Here is an 18,636-nt window from a genome sequence, read left to right as displayed (position 1 = left end):
GGACCATTCGTAGCAGCGAGTGCAGTAGTGGGTGAGGGCTCAACCACTACAATTCCCTAATTCCATATCCTTTTAATCTGTCTCTTGAAATTTTTTTTAATGTTGTTTTTATGGGTTGTCCGGATGGCTAAGAAGCCTTTCGCATCCTGGTTGATTTGGCGGGTGGTCAAAGTCATTTCTTGAGAGCGCCCAGATTAGGGGTTTGATGAGGTCCTGTTGTATGGGTTGCAGCCCTTGATACTTCAGCTCCTGGGAGTCTGTCAGCATCCTAAGAGGATCGCTGGGCTCCGTAAGGAAGACGTACTTACAAGGCAGAGTAATCGTCTAAGTCGACTTCCTTACCAGGTACCTATTTATTTTGGTTTTGTTATATTGATAACTGTCAAAATGAAATAAAAAAACTCTTAGCTTATACGATGTAAACATATTTAACTCTGGTCTCTACCCACCTCCTTGGGTGTGAATCAGCTATTATATATTCACCGGCTAAGTTAAATATTTAAAAATGATATTTTAATTATAAAATAAATTTTTGAATATACTTACCCGGTGAATATATAAATTAAACGACCCTCCCTTCCTCCCCAATAGAGACGCAGTGGGATGAGAAGAAATTGAAGGTTTTGTTTACATCCGAGAGTGGTATCTGGCCGACAGTTGGCGCTGGTGGGCACACCCGCAACCTGCATAGGGATCGCTCGCGAGTTTTTTATATATGTGTCTGTCGAGCAACAGAGTTGCAGCTATTATATATTCACCGGGTAAGTATATTCAAAAATTTATTTTATAATTAAAATATCATATTTTATTATTATTATTATTATTATTATTATTATTATTATTATTATTATTATTATAGTTACTGTATTATCATTATTTTTGTTGTTGTTATCCGAGCTGTAAACCAAGATAGAAAACTGTGATATGAACCCAATGGTTCCAATAGTCGTAGAAGTTGTTGTTATCCAAGTTGTAAACCAATATAAAAAACTGTGATATGAACCCAATGGTTCCAATAGTCATAAATGTCTATTATATGTAAAATGAAATACAAAAATGTTAAAGAACATTTAAGAAATTACAAAGAAGCAAACATGATACAACAATCAGATTGTGGAGTGATTTTCCTGTGAGTCTACTCTTTAAGGAAGTAGTTTCACCAGTTGGAACTTTTGGATTTTCCATAATTCACATACATGACACTGGAACAGAATTGCTAGAAAACTGTTTTGTTACTCCAAACAAAAGGAATACAGGACTGTTATGATTAAATGTATTATGAAGATTATATTTTGAATTTTTTTTTTGTAAACTTGGTCAAGGCACTAGTCCAACTTAGGAATTACATGCTGTATATTGTTACCAATTTCATTGATTGAACCGGCTTTTGCTAACTTTTATTTAAGATTTATGTTTATAAAATTAGTGAAAATATCGTTTATGCTATGGAAATCAGTTTTATTGTTTCCATCCTTTAAAAATTGTAAAAATTATGTAGAAAGACTTGTGACAACCTGTTCAACATAAAAACATTTACTCCAAAAAGTTTGAAGTAATGAAGTTCCACTAATTCAACTGCCAGTTGTTCCGTAACTGGAATACAAACCTATGCAATTTATATGGGTATTTCTCTAGGCGAAGCTGAAAGGACGAGCTATTAGAAAATTAGTGAGGGTTAACCATCCATCCCACTAGTTAGTGGGTGAGGGGTAGGCAGGTTAGTAACTACCCCTCTCGCTCATACACCAGTGATTATACCTCCCTTTGCTTTTGGGTCGGATGATGAACGGTTGCTACCGCTCTCCATCTGATCTTTTTGGACTGCCATTAATCTTTAGTGCTTTCTCTTTCAGAGTGTGTTTGTGTGTGTGAGTGCCTTTACCTGCTGGTCATGCCTGCCCTGGTCCCGAGGGCTGCTCCTGTGGTACCTTCATGTCATCCGAAGATACCAATCCTCACCATCTGTGTCTGGCTTGCCGGGGACAGCTTTGTACAGTGGATAGTAAGTGTAGTGAATGTCGGGAGGGGTCTGCGAGGGAAAAGTTTGGGCGACGGCGGGAGAAGAAGTCTAAAAGGGATTCTTCTCCTTCTAAGGTTTCTTCGAAGCAGAAGAAACCCAAAGCTTCTTCTTCTGCTCCCCGACTTTCCTCAGAAGCTTCTCCTCGAATGGTTCCCTCCGGGGATCGTTCGAGTAGTAGCATAGGCCCTTTAACACCTGGTCAACCTGGTCCTCGAGAGACGGTGTCGCCTCCTCTAGCAAGGCGGCCCCACCTCTACCCCCCTGTAGAGACCTTGCCTCTTTCTCCCTTATCTCAGGTGTGGTCATCGCTGGGTTTGTTCGGTCTGCCTTCTAAGGAGGTGTTGCTTGGCCTTCTTCAGCGAAGTGCGGGACTGCAGTGTTCTTCCGAGTTTGAGGTAGATCCGTTGTCTCTGGTTAAGATGGTCATTTCCGAGGCTTCGTCCATTGCCCTGTCTGCGGACTCCGTTCTTGCTTCTTCCACTGCTCCGTCAGCTGCCGCCGAGGACTGCGCTTCCCCTTCCCGAGGCATGTCTCCAGAGTCATGCAGAGTATGATCACCTCCCTCATTCACGAGGGAGACCATTCACAGAGACTCCTCTTTGAGGCCTTCCTTCTGTTGACCTGCTTGCTTCCCTGCCTGACCCTGTGGAGGCTCCTCGTCGGGATCACCGCTCTTGCCGAACTCTCCCACCTCTTCGCCTGAGTCATGCTCCTTCACCTTCGGTGAAACATCGACTGTTTGGTTAGTCGGCTTCCTCTTCAGAGGATCCTCCTGATTCTTCTGTTTCTCGTCCTTCGGCCGATTCTCCTGTTCGTCAACGAATCCCAATTTGTGACTCGCGGACGAGGTTTAGTTCGCGATCCTCTCCTGATTGTGACCGCCCTGCTGTCGATCGTCAGTCGACTGCTCGCCGATTGCCGGCCTGCTGTTCGCTGTCTCATCGATCTCTTAGACGCCGTTCTCCTGCTCGCCATTCGCCAGCTTATTGCTCACCTGCCGACCGATCGCCTGCTCATCGTTTGCCTGCTGGCAGTTCACCTGATCGCTGATCACCTGCTCGCTGAACGCCTGCTCAGCCTTCACCTTCTCGCTGATCGCCTGCTCACTGCTCTCCTGCTTGCAGATCACCTACTTGCCGATCACCTGCTCGCCAATCGCTGATTCACTTATTGACATCTCATTGGTCCCCTGCTTGTCGGGCCCTGGTAGCTGACGTTCCGGTGCATCAGCCTTCACCAGTTCCCCGGAAATCTTTGAGGAGAGTAAGGTTTCGACTCGCCACCGATCTTCCAGGCACTTTTCACCATCTCGTCAATATCCGACCAGGCGCCATTCGCCAGCTCACCGCTCGCCAACTCACCGTTCACCAATTCATCACCGATCGCTAACCCATCGGCCTCCGGCTCACCATCCTTCATCTCTTTCTCCAAAGAGACCAGCCGAACGTCAGCCCTCTTCATGCGAGCATGTGACATCAGAACAACGGTGACGACATCCATTCCCTGTTCATCAGCGTTCAGAGGAATAGCTTAAGGTGAGAAGTAGACAGACAGTCAGACTTTCGTCTCCTCAGACTTTGGCTCTTTCTAGTAAGGTTAAAACTTCTCTCCATCATTTGCCTTCGCCCCATTCCCCTCCTCGTAAGCGCAGAATATCACGCTCACTAGGGAAAGTGCAAGCAGCATGAGTTCAAGATTCCCAAGCTCCCTGCCCCTTGTAAGGAGCCCACAGAATGGAAGGAGGTCAGGTCAAAGCTACCCGTTTCATCAGCTTCGGTAATCAAAACTCCGTTGCAGCGTTCTTCCTCTTTCTTTTCAGGGGATCTCACAGACAGTGCTTTCATCGTACAACAACCATGGGGTAGCGCCTTGGTTAGGGCAGTCACCCACGCTTTCCCTTCGGGAATACCTTCATCTCGCCCCTCGGAAACTTCCAGCATTTCCTGCGATGACCATCTTCCTGTCCTACCAAGGCAAACCTCCACAGTTTCGTCTCCCCTGTAAAGGAAGAGAAGAGTCCAGGACAAAATACCTTCGACCGGGGTCAAAATGACCCCTACCAGACCTTCCAAGAAGGATTCTAGACCTGCTGATTTATCTCCTCCTCGCCCTGCTAGGTCTCGCCCATCACCTCCATCAGAGATCCCTGTTCGGGTAGAGTCCCAGTTGGATTCTCTTTGATCCTCCCTTAGTCAGGAGGCCCAGCACAATTTTGAGCAACAGCATCGGAACCCGAGGAGGAATCCAGCCTTCCACCGTCGTACAGCCAGCAGAATGTCCTTCCTGTGAAGCCTTCTGTTCTGGAGACCTTATTCTCTTCTAGGAGGGAACCGAAAGATTCAAAGACGGTTTCGGACCTGCAGAGGGGTTCAGGACATCCAGGCATCACAACGACCACGACCCACTCCTGGATTCAGTCTCGTGGATGGATCACAACCTTCCCATTAGTCCAAGTGGAGCAGAGAGAGTCAGTACATGCATTCTGGCAGGTTCTGGCCTGCATCAGGTCTCTCAATGGATTGGTAGATCCAGCATTGTCTCCGCAAGAGGGCAAAGACACCATGTCTTTGGCACTGAGAATCCCTTAAAGGGAAGAGTGAAAGACAGAAGGTTTCCGCCCAGCTGACTGACTTCTTTGAGACACTTCGTTCATGCTTGGCCTCGAAACTCCTCCCACTTCTGGATGTCCAGCAGATGAGGTATTACGAGGTTCTTCTACACCAGACCGTTCCTTAGAGGAATTAACGAAGGGAATTTCACTGGAGAGACTTTCCGGGCTTCAAGACTCGTTCTCGACTACAGAGATCCTAAATCAGGAGAAAGTCCCGAAGTATGCCATGCAGGCTACTTCATGGCTTGACCTTTGGTTAGGGTCACTGGGGAACCTGGTGCTGACTGAAGATTTTTCGAAGGAAGGCACCAGGAAGGCGATGGAGACCTTCTTGCTCGTCAGCACTCGGACTATCGAGTTCCTTACCCATCAAGTTGTAAACTTGTGGGCTAACATCATCCTGCGGCGCAGGGACTCAGTAGTCGAGCGTTTCCATCGTGGAGGGATCCTCTTTGTTCAAGCCGGGAGACGTGTAGCAGGCAGCAGAGAGATTGAGGAAGTCACACCAGGACTCTCTCCTCCATAGGGCCCTAACATCTAGGACCCATAAACCTCCAGCTCTCTCTCAGACCAGCCAGCCGAAACCTGCTTCAAATAGGACAACGACCAAGGAAAAGAAGATGTCTGAAAAGGCACCAAGTCCATGGTAGGATAGACGATCTCCCCGCTTGTCCACCAATAGGAGGATGAGTTCAGCATCGTAGGACGAGGTGGATGCAGCACGGGGCCGAAACCTGGATAGTCTCTGTGATCCGGACAGGGTATCGCGTCCCGTTCAGGCCATCTCTCCCTCCACTGATCAAGAGTCCAGTATCCATAAGCTCCTTTGCGATGGGATCTGCAAAGTGGCAGGCCCTACAGGCCGATGTCCAAACCATGTTGGAGAAGGGTGCTCTCCAAGAGGTCCTTAACAACTCCCAGGCTTTTTTAGTCAACTCTTTCTTGTGAAAAAGGCGTCTGGTGGCTGGAGACCAGTCATCGACCTCTGGGCTCTGATCAAGTTTGTCATACAGACTTCCTTCAGAATGGAGACCGCAGACACGGTTAGACAAGCGGTAAGACCACAGGACTTCATTTGCAAACTGGAACGAAAGAATGCGTACTTCCAGATCCCAATCCATCCGTCTTCAAGGAAGTACCTCGGATTCACTCAAGACGACAAGAAATACCAGTTCAAGGTGCTGTGCTTCAGTCTTTCCACAGCACCTCAGGTCTTCAAGAGAGTGTTCGCTCTAGTGTCATCTTGGGCTCACAGGCTCAGCATTTATCTCTTCCGTTATCTGGACGACTAACTGATTATAGCAGACTCGATGGCAACCCTTCTTCAGCACTGAGACAAACTTATGAAGCTTTGCCAAGATCTGGGGATCATGGTAAACCTCAAAAAGTCACACCTGCTTCCCTCTCAACGAATGGTATATCTAGGAATGATAATAGATACCAACCTTCACATAGCCTTTCCATCAGACGACAGGGTAGTGAGGCTGAGGAAGGTCGTTAGGCCTTTTCTCACACGGGAAGAGCTCCCAGCCCAGAGATGGTTATGTCTCCTTGGGCCCTATCATCTCTCGTTCGTCTAGTCACCAATGGATGCCTCAAGATTCGATCTCTCCAGTGGTGGCTGAAGTCCACCTGGATTCAGGCCTTAGATTCCCTGGACATTTTGATTGTGCCTCACACACATAAAAGAGGAATCAGCTTGGCAAAGCCATAAAGCCAGAATGGCAGGGACGTACACCCTTCTAAGGGGTGAGTCATACCCATATAAATAGCGTAGGTTTGTATTTTAGTTATGGAATAAATGACAAATTTGGAAGTAATTTGTATTTTTCCTAACGATACAAACCTTTAGCTATTTATTCAAACTTGCCCGCCAACCTAGCCCCCTTGAAGTCTTACCATCAAGCAAAGTGAGGTATAATCACCGGTGTGTGAGCGAGAAAAGTACAGTAGTTACTCCCCCCACCCCCTCGTGCGCGCTAACTAGCGGGATGGGTCGTTAACCTCCGCTAATTTTCTAATGCTCGTCCTCTCAGCTTCACCGAAAGTAATACCCACATAAATAGCGAAAGGTTGGTATCGTTAGGAAAAATACTAAATTATTTCCAAATTTGTCATATTAAGAAGAGAAAAATAGCCAATTTATATGTTTTTCAGCGGAAGATTTTGATGAAGTAATTTTTGCTGAAAAGGACAAAGACCTTCGTAGATATCCTGTCTACTCAGGAAAAGGAAAATGGGCAGAAAGTCTCAAAAAGCATTTCCCAGAAGAAGCAGCTAATATTGACAAGTAAGTCATACTGCATGATTTACATATTTAGAATCTGTATCCACCCAAAGATATGAGTTTATAATTTTATCTAGAAAATTCTTCCTGGAATTGAGAATTTAGAATCAACTTTTAAGTCAATGAGTTACTCACTCTAAATAATCCATTGAAAAATCTAGGTCATTTTTCATGCATACTGGAGTGTAATGCTGGTAATGATATGATGAGGAGTTGTGAAATGAATGGGAAGAGATTGCTAGACTTGACCATGTGAAGGGAGTATCCCATTACTGATCAAAAATTAAATCTGTGACACTTGTGCTAGGTTTGTACTAACTTACACAGCTAAGACAAAATCACCTAAAGAAAAAAGAAAAATATTTGGAAGTCATAATTGCATGGTGATGAGTCTGTGATTAGGGTGCATTTGGAAGATCAAATTACAAAAAAAGTAAGTTGATGAAATACTGTATCAGATTGAGATGGTTTGATTGTTTAACAAGCAAATAGTAGCAGTTATTCGAAGCACTGTAAAAGATATGAAAGTATTTAGGAAAAGAAAATGGTGGGAAAATGTGTAAATGATGACCCGTACCAGGTGGCATTTTGGATGAACATTTCACAATACAGAGGAGATTGGAGAAGACTCATTTTACACCAAACTTTTTAAGAGGAAACTGCTGCATTCAAAATTTCATTGATGCCATTTGTAACTTAGATTTATTTAAAACAGGATGCCTTGGTTACCAAATAAGAAATGTTTTTCATAGTTACTCTATACCATTTATATATACAGTAATGCTGTATCCTTATCAATGTTTCTCTTTTGAAGGTTAATCTTCAGTTTTGTCCTCACAGTGGCCTCATGATCTTTCACTCAAGAAGCAATAATGTTGTATTGAAAGAACTCCAGTAATAACATATAGTAGTTTTCTTTTGGAACTAAATTGTACTTCAAGTTCTTTAATTTTAATTTTGATTATTAGAAATCTTTTTATCATTAGTGTAACTTTTATTACAGAAAAGAAATTTCATTTACGCTCATTGGTTTTCTGAATTTTATTTCTCCTTAAGATTCTTCAACATCATGAAGGATGTACGAAAGGGAAGCCGTACTGCAATATTGGTGAAATTCATTCCTCTTTGGTGTGCAAAAATCTTAGAAGTAACTGGACTCATTAATTTGATCACAAATTACTACAAATGGAATTCAGTGTTAGTGAGCGATGTATTAGCCGTAAGTACAGTAATGATTTAAGATAATCTTATATTTTTTTCACTTCTATTGTGCTGTGATGTATACAAATAATTTTGAGTAATTATTATCAACGCAGGAACTATCAAGTAGCACTTGACCTTGTTACCAGGATGCTGATACTGGAATAACAATGTCATATCATAATCCTTACGATAAAGTAGGAAGGAAAATTAATTGTCACCCTCTCCAAAGTTAGAAGGCATATACAGTAGATGTAAGGAGCCTAGTCTATTGGAGAAAGTTTGAGAATATGAGAAAAATGTTGTACAGCATATTGTATGCATGAAACCTGAATATATTTTTGGTGATACTGTACTTTATTTAGGAAATTTACTGAAGCTTTTATGACAAGGTAAAGCTTTTGTTAGAATATGTAGGAACTGGATCTAAGGTCCATATCAGTTCAATGGTATATTTTTATGAGTACTGACATAAGAGAAAGTATATGGGATATAGGAGAAAATTTGTAGGATAAGAAAAGATTTGGAATTGTGTCTAACTGATGTGTAATAGTAATACAGTGCTAATTGGAGTAGCAAATAGAAGCTGCAAAGACTGGTGAGAGTTCAAAATATTGTAAGAGGAGAAAGTTAAAAAAAAGGAATAGCTAAACTATGGTAATCCAAAGAGATAGAAATATTGATGCAACTTTTGATTGTGGAAGAATTTAAGGGCTTATTTGTGTAGCTACTATAAATAGAAGCAAATAAATATGAAAGAAATGGATTAGTTGCAAGGAAATGTAAATTAAAAACATGAAGCTAGGAAGATCAAGATTTCTGGAAAAGATTTTGAAGAGAAGTGAGTTGTCTATGGAAGTCAAAGGTGTGACGTATGAATAGATTGTTGAGCCAACTCTGTGGTAGTGGAGTTTTGGTGTGCAATGTAAATGAGAGAAAAGTTTAGTAATGCCAGACTTTCTGTTGGGCGGGTGTTTGAGACTCGATCAAGTTCGATAGTTTTAGTAGTGTGTGAATCCTCACCATCCTTGTGAGCTAGGGATAATGAGCTTGGGGGAGCATGTCAGTCTACCTGTTGAGTCATTAGTGGCCATTGCCTGATCCTAGCTTGATGAAGATGGTGCTTGGGTGTTGATCATATATATATATGGGCAGTTTTTAGGACATTGTCCTGTCCCTAGCCAATGCCATTCATGAGCAACCTTTAAACCTTTTAAGAGGGGTTGAAATGGTGAGAAATATAAACACCTTTAAATTGTGAAAATGCTAGTGTAAGTAAAAAGAGGGATCAAAGTAGATGATTGGTAGATGGAAAAATGTGTATGATTTTATAGTTTTGCAAAGAAAAAGTAGAAAAAGTCAGAATTTGTTGAATAGATGGCTTGGAGGTGTTTTGATAAAAACGTGTTAGTGTCAAGAAAGTGCAAGACTGCATACAATATAAAGGTGAGTGGTGCAGTTTGTGTTTAGTATGAATCATCTTTGTAGATATATGAAAGATGGCAAGAAAGTTTTCTACACAGGGTGATCATCATTGATGTAATATTTTCCCTGAAGTTACTGTACCTCCTATTTTTGGAAATAGCTTATATAGACTAAGAAAAAACTTATGATTGAATTGACAGTGTTGTTGAGAATTTATGGTTTAGAAAAGAGAGTTTTTGAAATTGATTATTTTTCTTATTATGGAAGTGAAGCTTTTGTTGGAAAATGACATTGTTCCGACACAAATAGAAACCTTATGCTATTTAAAGGGATATACTTTCGGCGAAGCTGAAAGACAAACCGTGATAATTTTAGTTAAGGATAACCACCCCAATCGCTAGTTAGAGGGTGGGGAGTGGGGCTAGCCGGCTACCCCGCTCACTCAAACACCTTGGCTGAGCAACCACTTCTCTTTCTGGCTCGGTAGAGGAAAGTCATACCGCCTCTCTCTCCCGCTTTCGACTTGCCTTGATTATGCTTATGCAGCTCTGCCCTGGTTAAAGGGGTTGAGGAGTGCAAGGGAGAAGGCAGTGGCTCAGGCCACAGGTTCCTCCTCCTCCTCTGCATTTCAAAGTCTCCGCTAAACTCCTCCTGTCGCCTTACGTGCAGCAGAGGAGGTATTTCGAAATCCTCAACGAACCGCTCCCAGCCTTGCCTCTAGACCATTCAATAGAGGCACTCTCTGGAGATATGTCCTTCGAGAAGCTAACGGGACTCTGTCTCGTTTTCGGCCTCTGAGATCCTTAACCAAGAAAAGGTCGCGAAATATGTCATTGAGGCAACTTCGTGGCTCAATTTCTGGTTGGGATCATTGGAACAGGTGTTCAGGTCTCAAGACTGGTCTCGGCAGTCTACAAGAAGTCGATGGAGACTTTCATCTTGTCTGGTACCAGGGCAATAGAGTTCCTCTCTCACCAGGTGGTTAACCTTTGGGCTAATATCATCCTCAAAAGAAGGGACTCTGTCATAGGGAAGTTGCATTGGCAACTCCCTCAGGCTGAGGTATCCAGGATGAGAAACTCTCCTTTAGGGGTTAGTTCCTTGTTCAAACCAGAGGATGTTGGGTGGCTGAGAAATGGAGGAAGTCAAACCATGACTCATCCAGAATATGCCTTACCAATCTCAGCCACAAAGGAAGCAGCCAGCTTTTGGACCACCAACAAATAGGGCTAGGAACCCTAAACATCAGGGTCCAAATGTGTCTATGAAGTCCTTTCGAGGTAAAAAGTCCTTACGTGGAGAGAAGGGAAAGAAAGCATCTGGTAGAAGCCGATCCCTCTAGGACGGGCAATCCTCCCATATGTCTACCTGTGTGGGGATGCCTGCAAAGCCGCTGGCCAAAGTGACTTCACCACAGGACTGAACCCTCGATGGTTGAAGTGATTCGTACAGGTATCGTGTCCCATTCGCACTATTTCTCATTCCACTGACTTGAGATCCACTCCCAGCGAACTCTTATGCAAAGGGATCTGCAAAAGAGTTGGCCCTCGGGCAGAAGTCCAGACCATGATGGAGATGGCTGATCTCAAGGAGGTCCTTGATGGATCCCCAGGTTTCTACAGTTGACTCTTTCTTGTGAGAAAGGCATCTGGGCGCTGTAGACCAGTCATCGATCTCTCAGCCTTGAACAGGTTTGTCGAACAGATCACGTTCAAGGTGGAGACAGCTGACATGCTCAGACAAGTAGTAAGACTGCAGGGCTTCATGAACACGCTGGATCCCAAGGACGCATACTTCCAGATCCCAATACATCTGTATTTCAGTAAGTATCTAAGATTCATGCTAAACCAGAAGCAATACCAGTTTAAGGTGCTGTGTTTCAGTCTTTTCACAGCATTTTTTTATTTAATTTTTTTTTTGGATATTGTCTGGCCCTTACGGCAAGGCACTGGCTCTTGCACACTTGCAGCCTGTAGGGATTTGGTTGGGTTTTTAGGTAGTAGGTGATTTAGGTTGTGGGATGATCTGCAACTTTTATTTGTAGGTGGTTTGGGATAGGATGTGGGTTAAGGATAGTGAGTAATTTTTCTTTGCTTATTTTAGAGGCGCCCCTGCCTCTTTTTGGAAAAGGAAAAAGGTGACGGAGGGGAGGAGGCATCCTCCCCAAAAGAGCCCACTGGCTCCCGTCGTTTAGTTGTAGAGAAAGAGGTACAGCAGTAAGTCCCAATGAGTAGAAGAGCTTGGGAAGGAGTTGGGGAAGGTTCAGTTAGAGATATTGGTATAGAAGTGAAAAACTTCCTTAATAGCTTAAGCTTAAGTTTTTAGAATGAGCAATAGTATAAAGTTCCAGTTGAGTAGGAGAGAGCTTAATAAGAGAAATTGGTTAGCGAGTGTGAGTAGTAGAGAAAGGGTGGAAGAAACATTCCTGTACCTGAAAATACTAGAACAAAAATAAAGATGAAATTTTACTTATTCACTGTAGTCATTGAGACATCTATGTGCTTTCTGATTTAATGTTTAGTTGAGAGGGATTCCTGAACTTAAAAGGAGAGAAGAGAAATTGCAAGTGGAAGGAGAGCTAAAAAGAGGTTAAAGGGTTACTTAGGTTTCAAACTAGTGCTGGTACTACGTTATCGGGGCCGATGGTAGCTGCGGAGAAAGGCTGAGAACGTATCAACATTAGCAATAATGTGTTTTACAATTGCTGTCGCAGTTACAGGAATGTTAGGGATGAAATCCTGTCTAAGTAGGCTTGTTTCTTGACAATGCAATAGGTAGTGTTGCAGAGGTTTTGTCAGTTACTTGCTGACAGTTGCTGCACGGTCTTTCAGGTCTCTGTTGTGCTGCTGGGTCCTCGTCGTTTTCCATGATGATTTGCCAGTTGCACAGATATCCCAGTCACAGTCTGCAAATAATAACGGCAACTTGGCGGGGTATTTTTCTTGCAAATGGATACTGTATTAGGTTTGTTGCTTTGATGTACCATTTTGCTGATCTGGAGCCCTCAAGGAAGGCTCGCCTTACTTCGCTGGTCTTTTGTATGTTGCAAAAGGCTGCCATTTGATTCTTGATGATTTTCAGGGAAGGTTGAAGTGTGATACTTATTGTCTGGCTCATTAGGGCAGATTTAGCAAGGTGATTAGCCTCGTCATTGCCAGTAATTCCAGTGTGACTTTGGATCCAATTTAGGGTTATTTGCCTGTTGTTGCTTTGGTGAGATAGGGCGAGGTAATGTATTGCTGTGATAAGGTAGACATTTTCAGTGGGTTCTTTGTTGCTGAGAGCCAGAATGGCTTCTCTCAAATCTGTATGAATTGATGTGTTTCCTCCATGTAGACTGGCTGAGTGGTCTAGGGCTTTGGCAATTGCCACTATCTCGGATTGTAGTGTGGAGGCGTGGTTTAGAAGCCTCCAGTTTTCTCTGTAGCCTGATTGAGAAACGACTGCAGCTGCTGCTGCAGGAATATCATGATCAAGGGATTCATCAGTATAGTAAAGGTTAGGAGCTGAGGTGTTGCTAATTGCATTTTTGGCTGCTGCTGTGAGTTGTTCTGGCGTTCAGAGAGCTTTGCTTGCTGGTGGAAGGATGGTGAAGTTGTACTAGATTGGGTCCAGAGACCATGGGGCATAAGTGATGTAGCCATCATGCTTTTGTTGCCCCTTTATCTTGTAGGCTTCATTTTGCATTTGCATTCTTCTAAGTGTGTCCAGCAGTTTCTTTGCATGTGTATTTGACGGATCAATCTCCTCCGCCAGAGGGAGAAGTCATTCAAGACTATTATTCAGAGGGTAGTCTCTGTCTGCTTTTATTGACTTGAATATGATGCTACAGTTTCTGATGTCAATCCTGGCTGAAAGGGAAATTAGGTTAGTTTTGACTCTTAACAAGCAGAATTTGGTCCACATTGGAGAGCCGCTGATGAGTCCCATGGCATTGTTTTGTACCACTTCTAAGGATGCTTTTTGAGTTTCAGTCTGTGAAGTGAGCGTAGGTGCTGCATAGTCAATGTGAGATCGAATTGCTTGAAAGTAAAACAGTCTTAGGAGGCTGTTTGATACTCCTTGTTTGAGGGAGGTCATTTGCTTCATGGCTGAGAGACAAATTTTTGTTTCCTCTCTGAGGTGGGCTATTTCATTTGCAGGTGATAGAGTTTTGCTGATGATTACTCCTTGATACATGAATTGATTCCCCCATTCTATGGCTGGCCCATAAGAATGAAATTCTGAGGGTTTTGTGAGAATTTGATGACCATGGATTCGGTCTTGTTAGTGTTAATCGTTAGGCCAAGGTCTTTGCATTTAGCTTGGATCATGTCCAGTGCCGTTTGGGTGGTTTATATATATAAACCACCTGCTCGTCAGCGCATTCCAATGCCCCAGCGATCTCCTGCTCACATGAGCTCTCTAGCGCATTCTCGCCGGTCTAAGGACCGACGTTTGCCAGCTCGCCAGTGCTCACCATCGCACCTTTGCTCGCCAGCGCAACAGCGTTCTCCAACTCGTCAGTGCTCCCTTGCTCAGCTGCACTCTCCTGCGCGATAGTGCTCTCATGCGCAGCGCCGTTCTCCAGCGCACCCGCGCTCTCCAACTCACAAACGCTCTCCTACGCACCAGCGCTCTTATAAGCGCCACCGCTCTTCTACGCGCCAGCACTTTCTTGCACACCAGCGGTCTCCAGCTCGTCAGAGTTGGCCAACTCACCAGTGCTCACCGGCTCGTCTGCGCACCTGCGTTCACCTGAGCACCTGCACTTGCATACAGCTTGCCAGTGCTCGTCAGCGCTCGTCATTGCTCGTCAGCGCTGCCTGCTCGCCAATGCTCTTCTGCGCATTCACCGGAAACTGTGCAATGGTATTTTCCTGCACAGTGCGCACCAGCGCTATCCTGTGCGCCAGCGCTCTTCTTCGCCCCAGTGCTCTCCTGCGCGCCTGCGCTCTCCTGCACATTCTCTGGAAACTGCGCACCAGCATCATCCTGTGCACCAGTGCTCTTCTGCGCAAAAGCGCTCTCCTGCTCGCCAGCGCTCGGCAACACTCCAGTACTCTCCTGCGCACTCGCATGAGAGGCAAAAAGAACGAAAGGGAAATTTTTTTGACAGGTCGCCATTGCTCCCTTCCCCTTCCCGCAAACGCATTACAGCACGCCTGCCGGGAAAAGAGGGAAGAGGCTTCACAGAAGTGTTGAAGATCCCGAAGATTCCATCTTCCGAGGAGGATCCACCGCATATATCATTGGTCGAGACTCCTCACAGGGAACCCTTGGTCCCTTTCTCTTCAGGTTTTTCTGACATACCGCTGTCAGCAAACATGATCTGGATGTTGCAAACTGCCTATCATTAGCTTGCCAATCTCTAATTACTAGCTCACCGATCACTAGCTCACCGACCGCCATTCATTAGTCCGCCGATCGCCAATTTCTAGCTCATCTTCCACCAATGAGAAATCATCAACTGACTGATCTCTAGATCACCATTTGCTGATCGCTATCACGCTGATCGCCAGATCGCTAACTTATCTTTCTCTGATCGTTGACCTCGTCTCGCCGATTGCTAACGATCTTCGATTGCTAGCGTGACGATCGCTGATGGCTAGTCGATAACCAGTCATCAGCTTGCTGATCACTAGCTCGCCGATTGCTAGCTCATCTTTCTTCGATCATCGACCTCAGCTCGCTGATCTCTGACCAGCCAGTCGTCAGCTTGCTGATCTCTAGTTCGCCGATCGCCAGTCTTCGATCGACTGCTGATCGTTAATGGCTCGCCAATAACCAACTGACGATCATTAAACCATTCTGCTGTTTCTCAGCGCTCTCCCAGCCGATCCCCAACTCATTAATCGGCAGCCTTCCTCTGCCCATCTTTGGCTCACCAATCGCCGATTCACCGATCATCGGCAGTTCGCCGTTCACCAGCAGTTCGTCACTCAGACTCTCTAGTCAATCTCTGCCTGTGATTCCCTAGATCGGAAGGCAAACAACAGCTAAAGTGATCGGCATGTGCACGCTTGACCTAGAGGACGCATACTTCCAGGCCCAAACCATCCATCTTCTAGGAAGTATCGGAGATTCATTTTAGACAAACAAGAAACGCCAGTTGAGGGCACTGTGCTTCGGTCTTTCCACAGCCCCCATCCTGGGCTCACAGGATCGGCTTCCGTCTCCTCCGTTTTCTGGGCGACTAACTGATCCTAGCAGACTCGGTGGCAGCCTTGCATTAGCACCAAAACTTCTGAAGTTTTTTTACCCAGATCTGGTGATCATGTTAAACCTTGGGAAGTCTTCCCTACTTCCCTCTCAGAAGACTGGTATATCTGGGAATTAGTCTAGACACCAATCTCCACAAAAACCTTCTCATCAAAGACAGGATAACGAGGCTTAGGTCACAAGACCCTTTCTCAAGACGAGAAGAACTCCCAGCCCAGAGTGACAATTTCTCCTCGGACACCTATCATCCCTGGCCTGTCTAGCTTCCAACGGCCACCTCAGGATTTGTTCTCTCCAGTAGTGGCTTAAGTCAAATTGGAATCAGGACTTAGATTCCCCTGACATTCTGATCCCCATGGGACCAGAAGCTTGGACGAACCTCGAGGGATGGGTCTTAGTCGAGAATCTACGGAGTAGTGTAACCTTCTCATCTTTCCCTTAACCCCCGGACTTGATGCTGTGCTTAGACACATCGAAAAAAGGGAGGAGGGACCATTGTGCTGCATCACACGACCTCAGGCCTCTGGACAGTCCGAAAGTACCTTCACTTAAATCTCTTTAGAGATGAGGGTCAACTTTCCAGTCCTTCAACAGCCTTATCAGTTCCTAACTGGCCACTTAGGGGTGTGATGAGAGACAGCACCATATAGGGGCTCACATCAACAAGCAAAAAGGAACTTGCTCGCAACCTCTTCCCAGCTAACAGTATAAATACTAAGATGGGCCGAAGTCCGCTCGGTACCACTATCAGCCCGCTTCATTCTAGACTAGAAGAATGTGCTCGCCGACGATCTGTGCACAGCATCTCGGATAAGGTGTACCGAATGGTCTTTGGATCATCTTGTAGCCAACAAAGTCCAGACTTTATGGGGTTCTCTAACTATTGATCTGTTCACAAGGCCCCTGAACCTCAGGCTTCCACTGCTCCCCAGTCCTAGACCCCAAGGCTCTCTGGCAAGAGGCATGCCAACAACGGTGGGTACAACAATGATGTTTACGTCTCGTCCCCGTTTTGTCTGAAGAGAAGGGTACTCAACAAGGCTAGAACATCGGTCAGCCTCTCAAGGTCTCTCATAGCTCCGCTATGGCATTATGTGGAATGGTTTCCAAGCCTTCTGCAGCTCCTGACGGAGCCTCTAAGAGAATCCTCACCACATCACAGACAACCACACTTCGATATCTACCACAAGCTATAGCTTCGCTATGATTGTACGCCTGGAGACTACCCACCACCTCCTTTCTCTGAGAGGCTTTTCACAATAAGTTGCAAAGAGGTTATCTGGATATCTGAGGAATTCCTCAGCATAAGTCTACCAGGCAAAGTAAAACGTCTTATGTAGTTGGTGTCTCCTAAGATACCGTACTTGGACGACTGGCTGGTTCTGGAAAATTTGGAGGCGGTCCTTCGCCAGCGAGACAAGCTTCTAAGGTTTTGCCAGGATATGGGGATCATGGTAAACCTCGAGAAGTCTCACCTGCTTCCCTCTCAAGAACTGTTATACCTGTGTATGCAAATAGACTTCATAAGGCACAAAGTTTTCCCATCATCCAAAAGGATTCAGAGACTGAGGGAGGTAGCACAGACCTTCCTCAGCTGAGAAGAGCTCCCAGCGCAGAGCTGGCTTTGCCTGCTCGATCTCTTCTCCTCTCTGGCCCGACTAGTTCCTAACAATTGTCTCAGGATAAGATCTCTCCAGAGGCGCCTGAAATTCCAGTGGAATCAGTCCATCGATTCCAGGGATTGTCTAGTCTGCATAGGACAAGAGGAACGGTTGGACCTCAGATGGTGGCTGGCAGATCCAAACCTCTGCAAAGGGGTCGATCTTCTCGTTCCTCCCCTGGATTTGATGCTCTTTTCAGATGCATCAAAAGAAGGGTGGGGGGCTCACTTGCTGTACCACAACATTTCCGGCCAATGATCCGAATCAGAAAGGTACCAGCACATAAATCTCTTAGAGATCAGGGCTCTCTCCCTGGCCTCAAACAGTTCCACCAGGTCCTGGCAGTGCACTCTGTGATATTGATGAGCGACTAAACGACGGTAGTGGCTCATCTAAACAAGCAAGGTGGTACCTTTTCGCAGTAGTTGTGCCATCTAGCAATAGAGATACTGTACTGTACTCAGATGGGCAGAAGACAACTTGGTAACCCCATCGGCTTGCTTCATTCCAGGCAAACGGAATATGCTTGCAGACAATCTGAGCAGAGTGACTCAGACAGTGAGCGCCAAGTGGTCTTTGAATCCTCTAGTAGCCAACAAATTCCTGACTTTGTGGGGTTCCCTGACTGTGGATTAGTTCGCATCGGCCCCTTCCCATTATACTGCTCCCCAGTCCCAGATCCCCAAGCTCTTTGGCAAAATGCTTTCCAACAACAGTGGGAAAACTTGGATGCATACGTGTTTCCCCCCGTTCTGCCTGAAAAGAAAAGTCCTCAATGAGGTACGAGCAACCAGCAACCTATAAATGACTCTGATAGCTCTGCTATGGCATCATGCAGAGTGGTTCCCAGACCTCCTGCAGCTCCTCACAGAGATCCCAAGAAAACTTCCTCCATGGCACAACTTGCTCAAACAACCCCATGCCAACATTTACCACAGAATCGTAGCTTCGATTTGGCTTCACGCCTGGAGATTGTGTAGCACCTCCTCACACAGAAAGGCTTTTTGCAATGAGTTGCGAAAAGAATGGTTGGACACCTCAGACGATCCACAGAAGCAATCTACCAGTCAAAGTGGTCAGTTTTCTGTGGTTGGTGTCATGGAAGGGGTATCTCTCCCCTCGGTGCCTCTGTTCCAACTAGAGCGGAGTTCTTTGTACACTTATGGGAAGAAATGCTTCTCTCGGTTTTGGCAGTCAAAGGCTACCACTTAGCCTTGAGTCTCGCCGTTAA

At 45.2% G+C, this 18,636-nt stretch overlaps 1 protein-coding gene across 2 annotated transcripts in view; it reads left to right on the top strand.

The window, feature by feature from the left end:
- LOC137616533 (all-trans-retinol 13,14-reductase-like) overlaps positions 1-18,636 on the top strand; it is a 135,836-nt gene that overhangs the window by 39,345 nt on the left and 77,855 nt on the right. For both annotated transcript variants that reach the window (XM_068346375.1, XM_068346376.1), the window contains exons 5-6: positions 6,789-6,921; positions 7,975-8,137. In XM_068346375.1, the coding sequence (XP_068202476.1) occupies positions 6,789-6,921; positions 7,975-8,137 (296 nt within the window). The remainder of the gene's footprint in view (positions 1-6,788; positions 6,922-7,974; positions 8,138-18,636) is intronic.

This window comes from Palaemon carinicauda, chromosome 22 (assembly GCF_036898095.1).
Source record: "Palaemon carinicauda isolate YSFRI2023 chromosome 22, ASM3689809v2, whole genome shotgun sequence".
NCBI lineage: Eukaryota > Metazoa > Arthropoda > Malacostraca > Decapoda > Palaemonidae > Palaemon > Palaemon carinicauda.
The sequence above is the reverse complement of the archived record's forward strand: the minus strand, read 5'-3'. Positions and strand labels throughout refer to the sequence as shown.